The sequence below is a fragment of the Haliotis rufescens genome, unplaced genomic scaffold (genome assembly GCF_023055435.1).
Source record: "Haliotis rufescens isolate VD_foot unplaced genomic scaffold, xgHalRufe1.0.p SCAF_3, whole genome shotgun sequence".
In the NCBI taxonomy this organism is placed as follows: Eukaryota; Metazoa; Mollusca; class Gastropoda; order Lepetellida; family Haliotidae; genus Haliotis; species Haliotis rufescens.
In genome coordinates this window covers 61,394,840-61,418,363 of record NW_025964001.1, presented here as the reverse complement: position 1 = coordinate 61,418,363, position 23,524 = coordinate 61,394,840, and the positions used below count along the sequence as shown (strand labels likewise).

Genomic DNA, 23,524 nt, shown 5'->3' with positions numbered 1-23,524 from the left:
CACTCACTCACTCACTCACTCACTCACTCACTCACTCACTCACTCACTCACTCACTCACTCACTCACTCACTCACTCACTCTGACCCTATCGTTTCTGCAAACATGATTGATAATGTTGCCGCACTATCGACAAGAGGAATTAGTCAGTTCATGTCAGACGTGAAACTAACAAGTGGCGACTGATTGATATTACCACCAAGTACTGGCAGTTTTTCATAGTGATGGTTATTGACCTGTTTCTACTGATATGCTACCATGTATTCTGATGACTCGGGTCGATCCCCATCACGACAAGGTGTGGGAATGGCCAGTTCTGGTCGACATACCGGGCTAACTATGTTGATTGTTTCTTGTAATTACATGAGAGTACACCAGCATCCCCAGCAAGGTGTTTGCAAGGTAAATCTGTGGCCTATTACCACTGTTTGAGCGGCCCAGATAATGCTGTAGTTTATGTATCCAGGCTCTCGGCCTGTCAGCCCAGAACATAATGATGGAATGTGGGCTACACGGCATTTTATATGTGAAGAATAAAGCACGACTCCTCGTTCTTACATTGCCGATACTTGATTCCCAAGGTCTAACCGAGGAGGAGTGCTGTATCTCACTTATAAACCGTCTAAATGCAAGAAATAACAGACAAAATAAGAAAACATTGAGATATCTAATAGTGAAACAATGCAGTGTGACGGGGTATAAAAGGAATACGATCAAAGCGTGTGAGAGAAGAAACATGTGCAGCATAGCCAAAACTAAGTCTTGACATCTAAAATTGAACATTCCCTCATAACCTACCCTGGTGGCTCAGTGGGTTACAAAACTTAACATGATATGTGAGGTTACATGTTCGATTCCCGTTATCCATAATAAAAAAGTTGTATTTCTTGTCTTCGATTTTAGGACATTGGATGTATGTAAGTCCAAATTCCATCTGCTACTCAAATAATCAGATCTTACTATCAAAAAGTAAAACCTCATTGTTAAACCAGGTCTTACTAGGAAAAAGTAAAACCTCCCAAGAGGTGTTTACAAGATAGGAAGAAGATACCTACAATACAATAGGCAAAAGTGGCAGTAGGTTTATAACTGTCCACCATGTTTGATGCTGCTGATATAGTGAGGTGAAATGGGGTTTAGTGCCACAACCAAGATTATTGAACTGACAGATGTTCATGCACATATGTGTGGCAGTTTGCTGTAGTCTGGACTAATGCTGATTTGATGTTGCTAGTCTACTGAGATACCATCCCATAGTTAACATGGAATCCCCACTGAGACCGGTGTAGTCATGGAGAATTTCAGGCAGAGGTGATGCAACTTAAGTATTGTGTTATGTTTTCTATCTTGTTTCTGATATGTATCAATACGCGAGGTAAGTGTTAGTGACACCCGAGGTGAATCACGACAGGTGTAACACTGACCCCTCCCTATGTTGCAGGTATCCGCCACCCCGAGGAGGTCTCCCTCATGGTCCGGATGGACAAGGATGACCTCAAGCGAGTGGTCAAGGAAGCAGTCCGGAAAAAGAAACACGGAGAATCGAATGTGTCCGGGACACTCAGTGCTAATGGAACCCTCCAGTCTTCATCGGGCAGCCTGGACGGGAAACTCAGCCCCTACCCCAGTCGGAGTCCCATCGGACCCTCACCCTCGGTACATACATTATTGGGGGATCTTTGCCTTATGTGTCTTGATACAAAGTCAGCCCTTCCCCAGTTGAACATCAGTATCTTATACCATGTCTAGTGGATAGAACAGATGGTAGTCTTATCTGATGTTTATTGTTAAATTCCACACTCAGCAGTTATTATTCCAACTGTATGACGGAGGCCTGTAAATATTCGAGTCCGGACCAGACAATCCAGTGATCAATATTGTGTACAAAGGCCACACCATTGGGAAATGTTGACACGCTATCAACCAAGTCACTGAGTCTGACCACCCCATTCATTTGGTCACCTCTTACAATCAGCATAGGTTGCCGGGGACCTACTCTAACCTGCAAGTGACTAGCATTATATGAGTCGCTGCAGTAACACTTTCATTTGAGGTCTGTGTTTTTAGTCAGTCTGGTAATAATTCAGGGTCTCCGGTCTGTTGAGGACTATTTGAGCCTTGGCCAAATATACCATTCATGGTGGCATGAGGAGGTTTAAGTCAGGTAATGGTGTACAGTCAGAAAGGTAGTGTTGTACTTTGTAATATTCAAGATTTTGTAGCATTGTCTGGCCTACTATGAATTAAAAGGTCTGTGAAATTAAGAATCTCCAATTACTGTTATGAGTGGCAAATCTTCAGTTCAGGAGAAACAAGGGAGATGCCAAGAGCTATTATCAGTCTAAAATTTGAATTTAGATATAATTATGATCATACAATTATGATGATGATGATGATGAAGTTGATGGTGGTGATAGTGATGATGGTGGCAATAGTGATAGGTGCTGATGATAGTGATAGTGGTGATAATAGTAATGATGACGATGATGATGTTGCAGAATACCCTGATCCGCAGCCCCCACAGTATGTCGTCGATGTCTCCGTACAGCACGTTTAACGGCACCATGTCCCCGGGGTCCATGTACAGCCTCTCCTTCGAGGGTATGATGGAGTCGTCACTCGCCAACAGTCCCCCAGTCGCGGCCAAGGAGGCCTTCCAGTACTTGTACAGACCAAAGAACTTCACAGAAAAAGCCAGGATTAACTGCGCGTAAGATTCACAAAAACACTAAAAATTCACTAATAATCCCCGTTATTAAAGATATGTGCAATAATGGCTTTACTATATGGTAGTAATTGTCCTATATTCACAATACCATGGTTACAGTATTAATGTTGAGAAGGGAGGGCTTACATATGTTAAAACACCAATGAAATATAGGCAGAGTCACTTCCCTTCTTAAAAAAACCCAGCAAAAAACAGTGCAGAATTTTGATTATCATGTAAAGGATAGTGTTATTGATGTGATAACCAATCCAATAAACTTGGAATCACTATCCAATTAATATGCAAATTAGTTTACCTCACAGGAACTACTTTTTAACCTCCATACATCGATGTAATGTCTGTTTGATTTAAAGTATTATTGTCTGACATGAATTTAGATAGCCTTTCCCTGATGAGGGTATTTCTGCACACAAACGTGGCTTCAAATCATTTGGCACTATATATGATACACGGGTGGGTTCACTCAAACAGTATATTCATACGCTGTTTCTAAAGCTACTTCATTAAATGCAAATAAGTCTTAAACATGGAATATTTAAAAATGATATTATTATCTGCATGTTTCCGTATCCTAAATGTCATACATTAGGAGTAAAGTATATGTAATATACTCACCATAGGCTGACATAATACAATGTATACTCCAAACATGTGATATTTACAATATGGAAACACACACTGGTAATAATCTCTATTTATCAATAAAAGTTCCTGATGGCAATTATATATAATAAATCTGACACGTTGGTGGATATGAAATATGTTTGTAATTTTTTAGAGAAGGTGAGGGAAGATGAGATGCCCAAAATATATATTGATTGCCACAGGTTGGCCTGTTGACAGGCCACTATGATGTCTTGGACATTTTTTAATGTTCCCCAATTTTCTGTGATCTACAGAGGCGCTCTTGGACACCTGATACTCTTGTCAAGATTACTTCTGGTTGAAGTGTTTGTGTTGATATTTCACAAACTATCTCTGTCCAATTGTTCTTCATTATGGAAATAATGCCTCTATGTCCCATGCAGAGAATTATCACTAACTGGCCATCTGGAAGTTTTTCAGTCATTAGACACACAAGCATGTGTGTAAAGTGAGCAGGTACTCCACATTGCTGTACAGGGGCATCCAGTTACAACATTTAGGCTAAAGGAGGGAATGTCCGGGGTCCGACAGCCTTGCACCAAGGCTCTACTGAAAGAAAAGTCCCTGGATGTGTAGTCATTCTATCCTCCTGATAGGCAAGTCTAGATATGTGAAGGACTCCAGTCTCTTATAGGGACAATTTGTTCTTATTATTTACATAACTAGAAATTATGGTTTTAACTGATAATTATTGCCTTAGAGACTTGTGCTTAGAGACTTGTGCAAGTCTAAGGGTCCGACAGCTCATGAATATACATACATATTTTACCAACCAAATCTGAACAGAAGATGACACTATTGTTGGAAAACTTTCAAAGTCTTCATCATTGATATGAAGGGTATGTTGAAAAATTGAAAGATTTGTTATTCAAAATACAACTTGTACCTACAAATAAAACACAGATGCAAAAATGCAGTAGGAGCTGAATAAGTCTGTGTCTGTAAAATTCCCCACAAAAACTTGGACATTTGTTACCCTGAGAACAAGGAAACCATTTGAACCCAGCCCTTTTGCTTGATGAGTGAACACTTCCACTAAGCCACCCAACCCTATGACAGATGAGCTTGTTTTGTCACATTTCCTATTCATGATTAGAAGACCAATTGTTCTTTGGACTAGGTTGCAAAATACCCAAGATACACTACGCCACTATGTTGTCCTGAAAGATGCAGACTTGCAGATTGAAATCTGTTAATCTCATTCAAGTCAGTCAATATGTAGGAAATCTATTTGAAAGCTAGAACAACCTAGTAATTTGCTTCTATTACCCCAGACAAATTCCAGACAGTAGCGCTATTGTTTTCATGAACAGCAGGCAGTCTGATTATTGGGGTCACATAACAGTGTGGCTGAAGTTTGGAAAATCTGTCAAACTGATAAGACAGTGATCTGTAATTTGAAAGCAATGTTCGTTGAAAGAATGCTATAAACACTGTTTGAAAAGCTGTGATAACCAGAGCCATGAAGCGGATAAATGATAAAGTTTGTTTACAGGAATCGGGAGAGGTAAAAGTCATGAACACCCTTTCTTGCATTCCTGATTAGCTTTTACCATTTTGGTTCAACAGAATTTCCTAATGTTATTGTGTTTTAATTATTCATGGTATGTTTGTTGCTGGTGTATTTCACTAGTTTCTGGGGCACGGGTGGCCCTGTCGTCTAAGGCGCTGCAATTCACTTTGCAGAGTTGTGTCCCTTGGGCACCCAGAAACCAGATTGTGGGTTTGAATCCTGGTTCGCCCTGATTATGTTTCTAGGTTTGTCAGCACCATAACTGTGCCTGTGTCTCACCAAAGTGGTAAACGTCTGAGACCTGCATCACTTTGGGTGTCCCTCCCATATTTATAAGCTGACACGCCCTGATGTTACTGGAATACTGTTCACGACGGCGTTGATCCCAACTCACTCACTCATTAGTTTTGGTCTTTATGTTTATGTCTCAGCTAGCTGGATATTTGTCAGAAGCTTTGAAAATATGGAGGTTGGTTGATTTGTGTAATGCTGCACTTAGCAATGTTACAGCTGTATGACGTAGGCCCAAGTTGGAAATGTATGTAAATATGTTGTTTGTGGCTCTGTGCAGGTGGCTGGACTCGTCCCGGTCGTTGATGGAGCAGGGGGTGAGGGAGAATGACTACATCCTCTTCAAGTTCAAGTACTACTCCTACTACGACCTCAGTCCTAAGGTAAGAATACTCCAGACATAGACTGCAAACACACTTCCCCACACAGACCTCCCAACAAATGTTCCAGACACATGTGTCAGTCACAGACTCCAGACATCTGCCAGACACTCGACTTGAGACAAAGACTCCAGACACAGACTCTGGACACATCTCCAGACATCAGCGCCAGACACCTGACCAGATACAGACTCCAGTCATAGTGGAAGACAAACATATCAACATTACTGCACAGACAGATATAGATTTGCAAGACATGATCTGGATACAAGCTTAATTCTTCAGACACATCCTATGGACACGAGACTTCACACAGCAAACAGACAAGATAGATATTGTAGCCTACTGACTGTGTGGCCCACAAGGTGGTTATTTAAGTATGTGGTGTTAAATTTGGGAATTGAATCAGACCTTTCTAAACTAAACGCCATCCAAAGGTGTGTAAGCGCACCATCAACTGATGTGTCAGGCAACAATAGCCACTGAGACCACTGTGGCTTGTGTCCACCTTTGAGACACGATGGTGAAACTAGCGCTCGGGTTACGCTTTACACAGCCGGGATTACATTTGTCATTGCACCTTGTCATGGAGGCAGTGGTCTTTATAGACCATCGTGTGATTGAGATGGGCCATAATACTTACCTGAGACTCGTAATACTTGCGTTAAACCAGGTATGGGGGATTCACATTACACAGGAAGGAAATCCAAGTGTTGGAGTAACAGTCAGTGAGTTGTCTGTGAAACCTGAACTGTAGACTGGGAACAGTAGTGTATTGTTTGTGGTTGCAAACGCGGGTGGTTGGTGTAATTACTTGCTACCGATGTGTTGGAGCTGTCACTGTAGTGCTACCTGTTACAGCGTGTAGACAAAAGTACCTTCAGTACTCTCGGCTATATCTGCTGTTCTGTAAAGAGTGGCAGTGTGGCAGTACTCCTGCAACTGATCAGTGCAGTGTCAGAACAGGAAGCCACAGGTGCCGGATCCAAGGCCTCCCTGAAATCCTTAATACAAGGTCCTACAGAAGTGGGGAATAAGGGAGACAGAAGTGGGGAGGTGGGGAGACAGAAGTGGGGAGTACGGGGGACAGAAGTTGGGAGTAGGGGAGACAGAAGTGGGGAGTAGGGGGTACAGAAGTGGGGAGTACGGGAGACAGAAGTGGGGAGTACGGGAGACAGAAGTGGGGAGTAGGGGGTACAGAAGTGGGGAGTAGGGGAGACAAGTTGGGAGTAGGGGATGGCAGAAGTGGGGAGCAGGGGGGACAGAAGTGGGGAGTCGGGGAATAGAAGTGGGGAGCAGGGGGGACAGAAGGGCAGAAGTGGGGAGCAGGGAAAGATCAGGGGGCCAAGGCGTGGCCAGGAGTCAGAAGTTGGGACCAGGAAATCATGAAGAGAGGGGCAGAAGTGGGGAGCAGGGGGGACAGAAGTGGGGAGCAGGGAAAGATCAGGGGGCCAAGGCGTGGCCAGGAGTCAGAAGTTGGGACCAGGAGATCATGAAGAGCGGGGCAGAAGTGGGGAACAGGGGGGACAGAAGTGGGGAGCTGGGAAAGGTCGGGGGCAAGGCGTGGCCGGGAGTCAGAAGTTGGGACCAGGAGATCATGAAGAGAGGGGCAGAAGTGGGGGTTGGGAGTTCAAAGGGGAATTGGGGTGACTGAATATGAAGGGAGTATCCCCTTCTCTATATCCCGAGGGGAATCAGGATGTCGATGTCACTCAGCATAATGGTAATAGAAGAAGGAAGCACTAACAGAAACATCAGTGTATCCATGGAAATAGTTAGTTCACAGCAGTGACAAGAAATGTGTGTTTATGTGTGTTTTGACATGCTACCCCTGCAGATAGCCCGTGAGAGATAGCCGAATGTGATTGTAACATGACCCCCCCTGATGAGCCCAGCAGAAAGACATGCATGGCAGTTGGGGAGGGTCTTGTTTCAGGGGAGAGGGTGGGGAGAGGAGGAGACAGGGATGCAGGATGCCTGGAAGAGGTAGAGATGTAGGTAGAGATACACAGAGTGTTGGTGGGATAAGAGACCGGGATGCAGGATGCCTGGAAGAGGTAGAGATGTAGGTAGAGATACACAGAGTGTTGGTGGGACAAGAGAGACCGGGATGCAGGACGCCTGGAAGAGGTAGAGATGTAGGTAGAGATACACAGAGTGTTGGTGGGACAAGAGAGACCGGGATGCAGGACGCCTGGAAGAGGTAGAGATGTAGGTAGAGATACACAGAGTGTTGGTGGGACAAGAGAGACCGGGATGCAGGACGCCTGGAAGAGGTAGAGATGTAGGTAGAGATACACAGAGTGTTGGTGGGACAAGAGAGACCGGGATGCAGGACGCCTGGAAGAGGTAGAGATGTAGGTAGAGATACACAGAGTGTTGGTGGGACAAGAGACCGGGATGCAGGACGCCTGGAAGAGGTAGAGATGTAGGTAGAGATACACAGAGTGTTGGTGGGACAAGAGAGACCGGGATGCAGGATGCCTGGAAGAGGTAGAGATGTAGGTAGAGATACACAGAGTGTTGGTGGGACAAGAGAGACCGGGATGCAGGATGCCTGGAAGAGGTAGAGATGTAGGTAGAGATACACAGAGTGTTGGTGGGACAAGAAAGACAGGGATGCAGGACGCCTGGAAGAGGTAGAGATGTAGGTAGAGATACACAGAGTGTTGGTGGGACAAGAGAGACCGGGATGCAGGATGCCTGGAAGAGGTAGAGATGTAGGTAGAGATACACAGAGTGTTGGTGGGACAAGAGAGACCGGGATGCAGGATGCCTGGAAGAGGTAGAGATGTAGGTAGAGATACACAGAGTGTTGGTGGGACAAGAAAGACAGGGATGCAGGACGCCTGGAAGAGGTAGAGATGTAGGTAGAGATACACAGAGTGTTGGTGGGACAAGAGAGACCGGGATGCAGGACGCCTGGAAGAGGTAGAGATGTAGGTAGAGATACACAGAGTGTTGGTGGGACAAGAGACCGGGATGCAGGACGCCTGGAAGAGGTAGAGATGTAGGTAGAGATACACAGAGTGTTGGTGGGACAAGAGAGACCGGGATGCAGGACGCCTGGAAGAGGTAGAGATGTAGGTAGAGATACACAGAGTGTTGGTGGGACAAGAGACCGGGATGCAGGACGCCTGGAAGAGGTAGAGATGTAGGTAGAGATACACAGAGTGTTGGTGGGACAAGAGAATAGAGAGAAGTTGCATGGATGGCCAGTACAGTAGTGGTTGGTTGGTGAATGTGTGTATTTCCGGCTTTTTTTGTACTGGATTGAAAACATATTGCATCATTTGAGCCTACTGGCTTGAAGTTGTCATAAAGCATCAATTTGAGTAATCAACTAAGCTTACTTTTTGAAATAACAATTATGAGACTCGAGTTTTGACCTTGTAGTCACAGACTGTAGCTCTCTGAGAGGTGTCTTTTTGGTCTAACAGGGTCCAGGCTCCTGAGATTTCAAATCATGAAGAACTTCATGCAGACTATCTTAGACATTATTTTAAACAATCCTTATATTCTGCTATTTTGGCATCAATCCCCTTACACTCTCAAATAAGGTCTGATTATACACATTTTAAAGGTCAGTTGAATACAAGCATTGTGATCGCAATCCACATAAAAAAATGCACAGAACAATTTCTGGAGTTTGTTGACTTTGTAATAATAAACTGTTATTTTTTAGGGAGGGGTGTGACCTCTGACCTTCTCCTTTTCAGTCTGTGTTGACACTGAGTCACATTACCAAATTGAGATTGCTCTGCAAGGCGAGCTTTGGTGATAGAGCCAGCCACTTGCGGTTGTGTTACAGTAATTGGGGGATCTCTTTTGTCATCTGTTGATGAAGATGTCATGATTAATGGGACGTTGTTAGAAGCAACAGAGATGTTCTTCACCGTTATGTGGATCTGGGACCCTGCATAGCGAGAGGATGAGGTTTGGGGTTGTTGTTTTTGGTTGCCTTTATCACATGGTATGTTTTTCCTCTCATCTCCCCAGCTGTCTTATGACTTGAGTGATTATATCACTGTTTAGTTACTCACTTGGTTGTATTTGTATGGTGCTATTTAAAAAATATATATATCAATTTTCACAATGAAACTTAATTATGAAAAAAATGGTGTCGAACATATTGATAATTAAAAGTTAAAAATGAACCTCGGAAACTCTTTAAAAGGGAGTCAGATTTGGGGGGAATTTAATTGAAATTAATACCGTGCAGATCCGGGTTGGAACAGGTCTTCAGCAACCCATGCTTGCCATAAAAGGCGACTATGCTTGTCGTAAGAGGCTACTAACGGGATAAGGTGGTCAGACTCTTTGACTTTGTTGATGCATGTCATCGTATCCAAAAGGCGTGGATCAATGCTCATGATGTCAATCACTGGATTGTCTGGTCCAGACTTGATTATTTACAGACCGCCGTCATATAGATGGAATATTGCTGGGTGCAGCGTTAAACAACAAACAATTGAAATTCCTTGCAGAATTGTAGAATTCGCATCCACAATGGTTAACTGATGTTTCATGTTGTACAGAGATGTATAACACACTTGTGTGGAAATGGACACACAAAGTCTTGTCTTGATCTATAATAGACTGTGTTCCATGTCACTGAGTGAAAACATTTACACAAAAGGTTTAAGAAATGCAAGATCTTCCTCTCCAGTGAATGTTTCAATCAGAGGCGATGACAGTGGTGTTGAACATGCATATAGTTTGGACAGGCAGTGTTAGTGTAACAGAATATCTGTATCATGCATTTATTCCCTTGTTTTTGTGTTTTCGATGTGCGCCCCCTTGTGTGGAGCCATGGAAATGAGAAAGTTTAATAAAGATGCCCTTAGTGTGAGGTCGTCTCCAAGGCCTGTGGAAGCTTCATCAACTATTGATATCTTTTGTAGCAAGCTCATTTAAGTTTGATTATTTATCCTGATTGGTAAGAGGCAGTAGCCAGCTATAATGAGGCAGTGGCCACAGGTCTCAGATAACATGGTATACCTAGACTGGACACAGGTCTCAGATAACATGGTATACCTAGACTGGACACATGTCTCTGATAAAACTGTAAATCTAGACTAGACACAGGTCTGTGATAAAACTGTACATCTAGACTAGACACAGGTCTGGGATAAAACAGTGTACATCTAGACTTGACACAGGTCTCTGATAAAACAGTGTATATCTAGACCGGACACAGTTCTCCGATTAAACAGTGTACATCTAGGCGGGACACAGTTCTCTGATTAAACAGTGTACATCTAGACCGGACACAGGTCTAGGATAAAACAGTGTATATCTAGACCGAACATAGGTCTCTGATTAAACAGTGTATATCTAGACTGGACACAGTTCTCTGATTAAACAGTGTATATCTAGACCAGACACAGGTCTAGGATAAAACAGTGTATATCTAGACCGGACATAGGTCTCTGATTAAACAGTGTATATCTAGACCGGACATAGGTCTCTGATTAAACAGTGTATATCTAGACTGGACATAGGTCTCTGATTAAACAGTGTACATCTAGACCGGACACAGGTCTAGGATAAAACAGTGTATATCTAGACCGGACATAGGTCTCTGATTAAACAGTGTATATCTAAACCGGACATAGGTCTCTGATTAAACAGTGTACATCTAGACCGGACACAGGTCTAGGATAAAACAGTGTATATCTAGACCGGACATAGGTCTCTGATTAAACAGTGTACATCTAGACCGGACATAGGTCTCTGATTAAACAGTGTATATCTAGACTGGACACAGTTCTCTGATTAAACAGTGTACATCTAGACCGGACACAGGTCTAGGATAAAACAGTGTATATCTAGACCGGACATAGGTCTCTGATTAAACAGTGTATATCTAGACCGGACATAGGTCTCTGATTAAACAGTGTATATCTAGACCGGACATAGGTCTAGGATAAAACAGTGTATATCTAGACCGGACATAGGTCTCTGATAAAACAGTGTATATCTAGACCGGACATAGGTCTCTGATTAAACAGTGTATATCTAAACCGGACATAGGTCTCTGATTAAACAGTGTACATCTAGACCGGACACAGGTCTAGGATAAAACAGTGTATATCTAGACCGGACATAGGTCTCTGATTAAACAGTGTACATCTAGACCGGACATAGGTCTCTGATTAAACAGTGTATATCTAGACCGGACATAGGTCTCTGATTAAACAGTGTACATCTAGACCGGACACAGTTCTCTGATTAAACAGTGTACATCTAGACCGGACACAGTTCTCTGATTAAACAGTGTATATCTAGACCGGACACAGTTCTCTGATTAAACAGTGTATATCTAGACCGGACACAGTTCTCTGATTAAACAGTGTACATCTAGACTGGACACAGGCCTAGGATAAAACAGTTCTTCTGGAATGTCTTGATCCAGACTGTCCTTAACTTCTGAAAACGTCTCAGATACCTGTGTGCAAATGGGACCGAGCTGCTGTTATTAAACGATATTGTAAAGAGAATCTTAAGTACTCTTAAGAAGACTGAATGAGAAGAGCAAGTCCTGTGATAGTGGTGTCGGTGCTTTGCTTTCCTGATTTGTTGCGTGTTGTCTAGTCAAACTCAACCCTGCAATTCTACATAGAACAGGTCACTCACTCACTCACTCACTCACTCACTCACTCACTCACTCAGCAATGACATTTGTCAGCAGTTCAGAGGTCGCATGCTACACACAGGCTGTGTTTAATGTGACATCGATCTCCCTGAATCAGGAGACATTTGTGTTGACATTTCAAATTATTATCGTCATAAATACTGCCCAATCTGTCCTATTTAGTATATTACACGCACATATTAAGTGTACCATTTCCTGCATTAAGAAGGTCTTTAGAAGTTCCACGTTGTACTTTAACACTGGTGTAATGAGAGAGGCCTAGCTGGAAAGAACAAAGAGTGTTAGTTATACACTGCATATATCATTGTCATCAACTGTTATTATACTGTGTGGTGTTTATGATAGTTGGACGGACTTAATTCTTTCAGAGGAGATTCAGATTGCTTCAGTTTGACTTCTCACAGAAGATATACTACTGATTTATTACTGCAACGCTACACTTTGTCATGATTTAGTATATTAATAATTACGATCACGATTTGATACGTGAAACTTGACACTTGATGTTGTGGAGCTTTTGGAGGAATAATGTTTTGTGAAATAAAATCTTAGATAATAAAGATCACAGTCAATATGAAAAAAGGCGGAGGTTAATGTGCATACAGCGATAGAAACTATCAAACTGTCTGAACATTTTGTTCAACTGTCCTGTGATTCAGTATGTTAATCTGACAATAATTTAAATATTGTTGGACTGTTGTTCTGTTGTTTTAGCGTGATACAATCTGTATAAACCTGCCAAAGATTTAATTATCTCTCTCTCCCCCCCCCCCGGGAGCGGGATATAAGAATGGGTGCTGTCTGTCCATACGTCATGTTTAGTTTCCAGAGAAGAACTGAAAAAACATGAGAAATATCTTAACAAACCTTGGTCCTTAGATAGGTCTAGTGGTGATCTGGTGCCTTTTGATAGTTTTGGATTTTTTCATAATATATTTTCGAGTTTCCATGGCAACGACTTTGACTTAGACTGAAACTGTCAGTAGTACTCCATTCTGGCAGGGAATATGAGTATTTCATGCTTGTTATAGCAGATCTTGAAAACCGTACAATATCTCTTTACTAAACTTGGCACAAAGATAGGTCTAGTGGTAAACTGGTGCCTTTTGATAGTTAAGAATTTGCTACAAATTTATTGTTCGAGTTTCCAAAGCAACCGGACATGTGATATTGGCAGGGGATATGAGTATTTCATGCTTGTTATTGTTGTGTTGTTTCAGTACGATGCAATCCGTATCAACCAGGTGTATGAGCAGGCCAAGTGGGCACTGATGGCGGAGGAGATCGAGTGTACAGAGGAAGAAATGATGATGTTCGCGGCTCTACAGGTAATTCCTCCGACTTCTTCATCAGCATTCAGCATCCTTCTGTCTTGCTTGAATCAAGAGAAAGATTTCAGTTTAAGTCGTTTCTACAGCACTTCAGTTTTATCACGGCATGTTTGCTTAATGTGAGAGCCAAGACTAAAGTGACAGGCCATAGATGCCTAAAATTGCCACTGGTGAAATCACAAGCATTGGTATGGCAACAAAGAGTCATAATTGGAAATTCCCAGAATTAAGCCTGATAACAAAGGCATGGTGTTGCTGATGTCGTCCTCGTCCACAGTTCCAGATTCAGCGGCAGTCGGGTCTGCCCCAGCCGGACCTTGAGACCATGAACAATGAGGAGGATGACATTGACGCCGCTCTCAAGGACCTCCAGGAGTCTCTGGAGGGGACCTCTGTGTCCAACGCCGGTGACATCACACATATACCAGAACTCGGAGACTATGTCAAGTTCCTAAAGTGAGTACAGACTAAGAAGTAATAGTACCTTCACGTTTCAGAGACATTGAAGTTGTTTCCTGATAATTTCAATGACATAGGTATAGACAAAAGGGTTTACTGTGCCTTAGATCACAAGGTGGTTCGTTCCCTGGCCACCTCATACTATAAGACGTTAAATATGGTACTTGTTGCTACCCTGCCTGGCTCTGCATTGAGGGGATAAAACAAGGAATTGTCAACACGGCGTCGGTATACTGTGTCTGAGTGGGGTGTTCATGTTAAACTGCGGCATGGTATCACACTGTAAAACCGGCAGTACTCTGGACTAGTGCAAGCAGCCACACACAGGCATGCACGTTGCTATGTAAGTGCACAGGTCTTGAATACCATTTCACCTGACCAGTTTGAAACCCGGGTATATAGTCTTCTTGTCTCATTATTTAACAGAAGGTGTGAGGTGACCTGGGACATTAAGATTGGGAGGAATCATTACAATGTTCTGTACCTAATTCCACCAATAAACTAGGATATGTTACACATTTTGGCAAAAACATTGCTAGTGGTTCTGGCTAGATATTTATGTCACTATCTGTCACAGCGACTAGTTGTTGGTTTATAAAACAGATAATTATTCATATGACTGCGAATGTTACATTGTAGTTTAATGCCAATAAATGATTTAAGTGTAGCCATGGATGTCCAGAATTAAAGCCATGATGGACATTGTCACAACTACACTGTCCAAACCAATGCATCCATGCTAACTCAGTGATCGGTTTTCTTTAAAGGCCGAAGAGAATAACACTAAAAAGTTACAAGCGGTACTGGGCGACATTCAAAGACACTCATATTGTGTTCTTCCGAAGCCGAGAGGAAAGCAACGGCCCTCCAGTGATGAGGATAAATGTCAGAGGTGAGTGGCGTCTGCAAACATTCATTGTGCGATACCTGCGGCAGCCATGTTATGTCAAGACGTGATGTTTATAGAACAAAGTGACCACGCCTGCTCCATCGACACATTTTTTACGTCAGATAAATCTGGGGAATATTAGCCTGAAGATGTGGGTTAAATGATGACTTACATGAAAGGGCCTGCAATTCTGTCATTGGGCCGGGCCGTCTGCCTGGTGGGCGTGAGAGGGTGTTTATCTCAGGGGTAGTAGGCAGGGAAATAGTGTAAGTGATGTGTTGTCTCCTGAGGCAGAGAGAGAGGTAAATGTCAGCCATGGAGGGGAGAAAGTTGTAGCAAGCTAAAGAGAAACAGATGGGGTGGGGTCGTGGAAACATGCGTCAAAGCATCAGGATATTGCGTATGGAGACTGTATAAACATGCAGTGGGGACTCGGCCTTTACTCTATAGCTGAGCCAAATGTTGAAATCATACATGTCTTTGATTCACCAGAAGGGAAATCTTGAAAATAACAGGAAAAAGTTGAGCCAAAGTAGAAAGGTGAACGTTTGTTTGTTTGTTTGTTGTTTATCACCGCACTCAGCAATATTCCCGCTATATGACGGCGGTCTGTAAATAATCAAGTCTGGACCAGACAATCCAGTGATTGATATCATGAGCATCGATCAACCAATTTGGGATATGATAACATGCATCAACTAAGTCAGCAAGCCTGACCACCCAATCCAATTAGTCGCCTCTTACGTTTGCATAGTCGCCCGTTACAGCCAACATGGGTTGATGAAGACCTATTCTAACCCGAACCTTCACGGGTCAGTAAGACGAAAGTAAGAAATGTCGTTTAGTGGAATGATGAACTGGGAACAAGCATGTTTGATGAACACTTCAGGAAATGGGTCCCTATAAGCTGCTATAGAAGAGGATGTTGAGGAAATATCAATAATGTCAAGATATATTGTATCAAATTTTATTGAAACTGTCTTGAGAAGCTGGTGTTGAAGTGAGGATGTTCCAGTGTGTAGACTCTCCGAGTGTATGGCCCCAGTGCTGGCTAGAGTGTCACCCTGTGACTAGGTAAGCTGGGGGGGGTCTCAGTGGCCTTGGGGGGAGGGGCGGTTGTACATAACACTCTTCAGGATCAAGCGTGTACTGCTTACAGCACATAGGACAACTTCCACTTCACCAATCTGGTTTTGAAATAGTTCTGTCAACTGCTGTCTTGTTCTTCAGAAACACAATTGATAATATGCATCTGTTATGAACCTAAATTCATTTTCATAGAGTAGAGGAAGCAGGGGTTGAGGTGTTCACTCTTCACACTTAAGACCCGGTTTCATGCAGATTAGAACAGTGAAGCTCTCTCTTGCTGTCCCTGACATGATATTGCTGGAATATTGCTAAAATGATTTCATAGTACGCACACACTATGATGAATCATTTGACGGTTCGTGTATTACTGAAGATATTGATAACTGAACCTACAGTAAAGACTGCTCTTAGGACGCTCTTTCTGAGAATACTCACGCAAGGCCACCTTGTTCCATACCAGTGCTTTGTTAATCCAGAAATTTAATTTTGGTCGAGTTTGCTAGAATTAATACTGACTGGGTTTAACAGTTTCCCTGTACACTTTTTACCACCTAATGATTCCTGGCTATATTATTGATGCATCTTCATCAATTCTGAAACATCATCAGCATTATTGTTATAGTTTATTCCTATATTACGTTTGAAACTAAAGCATATTGATATGTTTTCAAATCATGACATGAACCTCGTTTCATTCACTGAAACAGTTCAGGGAAACCTTGGTAACCTGCAAGCTTAAGGGTAAAGTACCAGAGAGCATGTGGCCGACACCTGTCTGCCGCCATTGCCACACACCCAGACAGATGGACATGCTGACACTGTACACACAAACATACTTGAACAGCTGATACAGACGCACTGCTACACCAGGGTATTAACTTACGCCTCGGCATGGGCTAAGGGAGGTAACTCAGTTTACAGTTGTAGGGGAGCAGTGACAAATGGGTAGGAATTCACTTTGAATTTTTGGTTAAACCTTAAAATTGATTTGGATTGTTTCAGGCTGTGAGTGTAACCCAGATGTCAACCTTACCTCTAAGAAATATGGCATCAAGTTGTTTGTACCGGAACAGGACGGAATGCAGGAAATCTGCCTTAGGTTTGAGCTGGTGAGTTAAGTCTTTGACGCTCCGTGTTTTCGTTGTCTTGAAAATCTGTTATGAGTCATGATCATTCTCAAGTTAAAATTCATGATTGAGAACATTGCAGTATGAAAATAATCATCCATTTTTGGCAGATTATGAATCTGTTCATACAACATTATTAATTATGACCCATGGGAAAAATGACGACAGTTGTAAGATAAATAAGAATAGCTACTGCAAGAGTATTAGAGGTTGGATATTGATGACGACTTGAGTAAAACAACATTCACTCACTCAAGCTACTCAGATCAGTCCCCAGCATGTGTATATTCCGCATGCAGTATTGGGACATCGATATACCCGAAATAGGATAACTGCATTGTTTGGTCATGTGACTGTCCCCAGGAGGAGCAGTACTGTCGGTGGATGGCGGCGTGCAAGTTGGCGTCGAAGGGCAAGACGATGATGGACAGCTCGTACGAGAGTGAGGTCCAGGCCCTGCAGACCTTCCTCAGTATGCAGCATCCTGCGACGGTCCCCACCATCTCCGCCAACGAGATCAACATCCAAGCAGAAGACTTTGTAGCGCCACGATTCTACAAGAAAATCAAATCAAAATCGGTGAGTCGGTATAAACATTCAGTGTTGTTTTTTAAACTGGATCCTGTGGAGCTGCTAAGCTTTTTTACTTGTAGTATATAGGTAATGCTTGCTTTGACTGACCACGATGCTCAATGTCCCACATTGTAGGTGGTAGTATAAAGACCTCTTTCAGCTGAGAATGGATTCTGGCAGGAGTAGGGTTGATTTGGGAAATTGTGATTCAGTTGGCACAAATATGATTCTTAGGATCTGTGTAACGTTGGGCTTTCCTCCCACAATTAGCGCTATGTGATGTCAGTGATGTCAGTGAAATTCTGTACAATCCTACTGGCTCAGGCAAGTCATTCCTTGCTAGACCAGCTTGGTGACCATGTAGGAGGAACTGCTGAACTGCTGAACTGATGGTGCGGTGTTGTTCCTATGGTGGATCCCTGTAATGGATGTTGCTGATGTTGTAGTGGGAGGTGTTGATGTTGAAGTAGGAGGTGTTGATGCTGTAGATGTTGTTACTGCCTTTGGAGTTGTTGATGCTGTAGGAGGCGATGTTGATGCTATAGTAGATGTTGATGCTGTAGAAGACATTAATGCTGTAGATGTACTAGACGTTGATGCAGTAGATGTTAAAGCTGTAGTAGATGTTGATGCTGTAGATGTTGATGCTGTAGATGTTAAACTCTAGTAGATTTTGATGCTGTAGATGTTAAACTGTAGTAGATGTTAAAGCTGTTGTAGATGTTGATGTTCATGCTGTAGTAGATGTTCATGCTGTAGTAGATGCTGATGCTGGAGTAGGTGTTGTAGTAGATGTTGAAGTAGTAGATATTGATGCCAGAGTAGGAGATTTTGTTGTAGATGTTGATGTTGAAGATGTTAAAGTTGTAGTAGATGTTGATGCTGAAGTTTGAGATGTTGATGCTGTAGTAGATGATGTGGTAGGATGTTGATGTTGTAGATGTTGATGTTGTAATTGATATGGTAGTGGGAAATGTTGATGTTGTAGTTGACATTGATGCTGTAGTAGATGATGCTGTAGTAGATGTTGATGTTGTAGTTGAAGTGGTAGTGGGAGATGTTGATGCTGCAGTAGATGTTGACAGTGCTGTCTGTGTGTTTCAGCTGGTACAGAGGATAATGGAGGCACACACCAACGTCCAGGGCATGAGTCTCATCGAGGCCAAGCTGGCGTACATCCGGGCGTGGCAGGCGCTGCCTGAGTACGGCATCACCTACTTCCTCATCAAGATGTCCAACAGCAAGAAGGAGGTCGGTCATGTGTTCAGTACTTGATGGCATAGTCACAAACATCAGCTATGTTTCAAAATGTCAAGAATTCCTAGCACATGAAACATTTCTTTATGTGTATCCCTACTAAATGCCTTTCAGAGACTTGAATTGTTGTGTTATTATGTAGACCGTAGAGCTAAACTTAGCATGATGTTACTAGATTTGGACTTTAGCCTTGGGGCTAATGTCACAGACTTTAATAGTACCGTCCAGATGTGGGTATTTTCCGTATCTACTTGAAATTATTTTTACAGTGCGTGGGCCTAATGAATATGCATCTGCTCTAAATCAATGAGTGAAACAAAAGTTTGACCTTTGGATTTGTTTTGTTTCAGGAGTTGATTGGTGTGGCTTCCAATAGGATAATCCGGATGGACCCCAACACCGGCGACTCCATCAAGACATGGCGCTACAACACGCTCCAGTCATGGCACGTCAACTGGGAAAACGAAAACGTCATTCTCAACTTCGAGGAGGAGCGAGTCACATTCTCGTCAATAGGAACCCCTTGCAAAGTGATCCACGAGTTTATCGGAGGCTACATATTCCTGTCGATGAGATCACAGGACAAGAACCAATCATTGAACCAGGAACTATTCCACAAGTTGACAGGTGGCTGGTCTTGAGGCCGCCTCAGCCAATCAGAACTCTCCATTCAATAACAGTGCCTCTTTATGGAAGTGGTTGCCATGTCAACAGAAATCTGCCTGTTGCCATAGCAATGAGTCCATGTCGGCATGGCAACCGCTCCGGGTTCACTGCTGTCAGTCATAGTTGTTTTGTTTGTTGCTAGGCTGGTCCCAAGCAAGCTTAGGGCCTTGTCTTAGATTATAAGATTATTATCTGTTAAGTGTATCATAGCTAAATACTACGACTCTGTCCTGTGCCACATATGAACTGGAATTGTTAATAGCGACAGCCATAATGCTTCATGCCATCGTGGTGGTGTGATGACGACTTTTACAAATACAAAATGTTTTCCGCACTGACATTTTCTCTGAGAGAAGAACGCAGTCTGTGTGCCTGTTCGGGAGGTGTTTGACTTGGATGGGATGGCCCCAGTGTTTGAACACTTAGTAGGAAGTGAACAGCTTTTCAACATAGTGCTTGCTGAGGATGGAACACTAGTTCTGTTGAAGATGGACACTGTAGTGCTTGTTTTGTAGAACACATCGGACTGAGAAACTTGGGACATTCGGTGGAAGTAGCAGTTCTAATGTGGGTAGATGCTTTAGAGAAGCTGGCCGAGAAATGACTTGGTGTGTGTGTGGTGAGGACAGCTGATGGACTGGTGCGGATCATCAGAGGACATCTCTGATGATGAGTGTCAAGGAATACTGTCATCAGGGGTGGATAGGGACCCTCTGTGTGACTCGCCGAGTGACAAGGATAAAACTAATTAGTGAAGGCCTGATTCTGCCCATGCTAAGGAAACACTTTTTCCGGTTTACAGATTTGACTGACTGGAACAAAAAGCAAAAATCAGAAGATAATGTGAAAATACATTATTATTTTTTATGCCAGTGGATAAAAGAATATGTGTAAAATATATTGAACTAATTTATATTTTCCTGACCGACCCAAGCTATTGCTGAGCCAAAATCTGTAAACTGTAAAATAAATGTGTGGCCTTGGCTATCCATGGCCTATGCTAGAGTCTTCTAGGGCATCTTGTGAGAGACCAGGAGCTGTGTTCTGTTTGATGTAGTTATACACTCACTCAGCAAGCAGAGGAAAATATCCGAGAGTAGAGGACCGCCATTTCAGGACACAGTCTTTACCTATCACATTACAAGGGTGCTTAGTGGATGTATATTTAGGCCAGTGTCTGTCATATATAACAGGAAACCAGTATCATCTAAAATACCGCTTCCGTATAACCATCTATCACAATTCTCTCTTTTGGCTGTTGTTCCGATATATTTCAATGTTTGTCAAAATACCAAGTTGTTAACTAAATATACTACCAGCATATTCCTGTGATGGAAACTGATTAATATGGCATGTTTTATTAAAAAGTCAACAATATTAGACTATATACTTCTCCAATACTAAGATTGAAAAACTGTGTAAAAGCGTTATGTACATACTGTGCTTAGAAATATATTTTATTGTGGAAATCGGACGTTGAAATACATCACGAATTATACTTGGTTTGACGATGCCAAGATGTTGTTAATGATAAATATTGATAACTGATATGTCTATCAAGGTATTTATTAGTGGTTTGATTTATTAACCAATATGTATTAGTTGTCATGACAACCCCGTGTGTTGAGGAATTCATCAGTCACTATAAGGGGTGCAATTACATTGGTGCTGAGTGATGATGATGATGATGATGATGATGATGTTGCTGGTCATGTGATTATTATACACGCTGTCATAACCGGTTTGTACAGTCAGTTGAATGAAATGTTTGTCGTAATTGTTAAACCTGTTGGTTATCCAAATTCTACGAATAATTTAGTTAAAGGAAATGTATTTTTGATCGTGTAAGAAATATTGTAAATTTCAATTGTGTAAAAAATATCGTAATGGTATTGAAGAATGGCACCTGCATTAAGTGCAGATTACATCGGTGTGTTAAAGTTCATAAATACTCAAAAACTACTCCTAAAGTGAAATAAAATAGATTAAGTCTCATTGTCGCATAATAATGTGCCCAACATCTTTTTGTTGTCCAATCATTTTAACAAACTCACAGCACGGCTGCTTGTATTGTATAAAACTCATCAGACGCGGACATTTGCCGTATTTCCTTCGATCTCTTAACGAAGTTCCAATGAAACATACCTCATGATATTAGCTATTGGCTATTCTAGACTAATTACAATAATGTGGATGGTAGCGATCACTAGGGCCGAACTGTAGCCTGTACCTACCTATATCATATACAACACTTTAATATAATAAATATATCAACGCAATAAACATTGACCATTGTATATGATTCATTATCACGTGGTTGTCAGTGATTTCCTGCAGTGTTACAGCTAAAATATGCTGACTTGGCAATCTGTCACTCTATCAACAACACATGGATTCTGTTTTTATAACGGATATTTTGTAAATATTTATTAATATTTGCAACATAATATGAATTGCCTGTGACAATTATGCAGATTACTACCCTACACCAATGTTAACGGACCTATAACCCGTGCCATTTCTTAATGCTTTCGTCATCTACGAGGATTGCAGTTTTTAGCCTATGTTTTATTCCGTCATACCCATCTGCAGTTAAGTGCCTTTTGTCTTTGCTGGGATATGCATACTTCTGTTATAATTTCAAACTTTATTCCATCTACCTGTGTTCTGGAGAAACTGGTGAAATATGTTATCACTAGGTCACGCTGACCTATTAAGTCACAGTGACATAAACAAAAGGTCAAGGTCATGTAAGGGTTAAGGTGACAAGGAGGTTATTTTACTTTTCAATTTAAGTCAACTTGGAATGGAATATTTTCTCGAATTTTTGATAAATATTACTAATCAAAACGTCTATGTAATGATAATAAGCAATGGGAAATAATATGAAGTTTTTTGTTGAATTAAAATATTTGTTGAAAACTATCACAAATCACCATTCTGGTAAGCCTTTCTGATATTTCAGTAATGGGTTGTCACGGAGACAAATGTTGCCATGACCTTTGTGTTATTTATTTGCACCCTCCCCGTCTGTGTCCATGTTGCATTTGAAGTGCTGATGGAGATAACGCTGTCATTGTCTCTACCTTGATCTGTCTGTCCATCTGTCTGTCTGCAGGGGAACATCTACAGAGGATCATGTATATTGTCTTCCTATTAAACAAAAGTCAAAAGCTGCTTCGGAGTTGTGTTGTTGGTTTGCTTGCTTCATTTGTTTGTTGTTTAACGCCCCACTCAGCAATATTCCAGCTATGATGGCGGTCTGTGTGTACATAATCGTGTATGGACCAGACAGTCCAGTGATTGACATCATGTGCATCAATCTACGCAATTGGGATACGATGACATTCATCAACCAAGTCATTGAGCCTGACCATCCGATCCCATTAGTCGCCTCTTACGACAAGCCTAGTCACCAATTACGGCAAGCAGGATCTTCAGGGGTCTGCCAGTGTTTGAAACAACACAACATACTTCTATGTAATAACAACACAATGTACTTTCTGGTATAGCATTTATTACCTGTATTATTAACAAAGTGCCAAGTATAAGACACCCAGAGCTACGTGGGCACACAGTACAGACATTGGGATCCTGTTAAGTACATCATATACTTCCAGTCAAAATATGAATAATATAACTCACCGGAGTAAAACAAATCTCAGCCTTAGTTTGTGCGAAATGTAACCAGTTAATTATAGAAGGGTCACACTAAAATATGACACCCTCTAGGGGAAAGGTCATATAAAATAACATTCGGGGAGTGTAAAAATGGACGTATAATAAAATGAATGCTTTTGCATTTTGTCTTTTCATGGAGTACAAGCACATGGAGAGGGTCATCCAAAAATAGGACAAGAATTAGGGGAGGGTCGTTATTTTCACAATGTTAGTGTAACCTCTGGCTGATGACAAGCCTA

General features: G+C 42.0%; 1 protein-coding gene across 1 annotated transcript in view; it reads left to right on the top strand.

Annotated features, from left to right (window-relative positions):
- LOC124132340 (fermitin family homolog 2-like) overlaps nucleotides 1–22,781 on the top strand; it is a 97,347-nt gene extending 74,566 nt beyond the window's left edge. Inside the window, exons 3-12 of the mRNA XM_046496221.2 lie at nucleotides 1,440–1,654; nucleotides 2,497–2,708; nucleotides 5,456–5,558; nucleotides 13,434–13,541; nucleotides 13,822–14,000; nucleotides 14,771–14,895; nucleotides 16,984–17,090; nucleotides 17,472–17,687; nucleotides 18,786–18,932; nucleotides 19,289–22,781. Coding sequence (XP_046352177.1) covers nucleotides 1,440–1,654; nucleotides 2,497–2,708; nucleotides 5,456–5,558; nucleotides 13,434–13,541; nucleotides 13,822–14,000; nucleotides 14,771–14,895; nucleotides 16,984–17,090; nucleotides 17,472–17,687; nucleotides 18,786–18,932; nucleotides 19,289–19,579 — 1,703 coding nt within the window. The 3' untranslated portion in view covers nucleotides 19,580–22,781. The remainder of the gene's footprint in view (nucleotides 1–1,439; nucleotides 1,655–2,496; nucleotides 2,709–5,455; nucleotides 5,559–13,433; nucleotides 13,542–13,821; nucleotides 14,001–14,770; nucleotides 14,896–16,983; nucleotides 17,091–17,471; nucleotides 17,688–18,785; nucleotides 18,933–19,288) is intronic.
- Nucleotides 22,782–23,524: the final 743 nt, after the last annotated feature.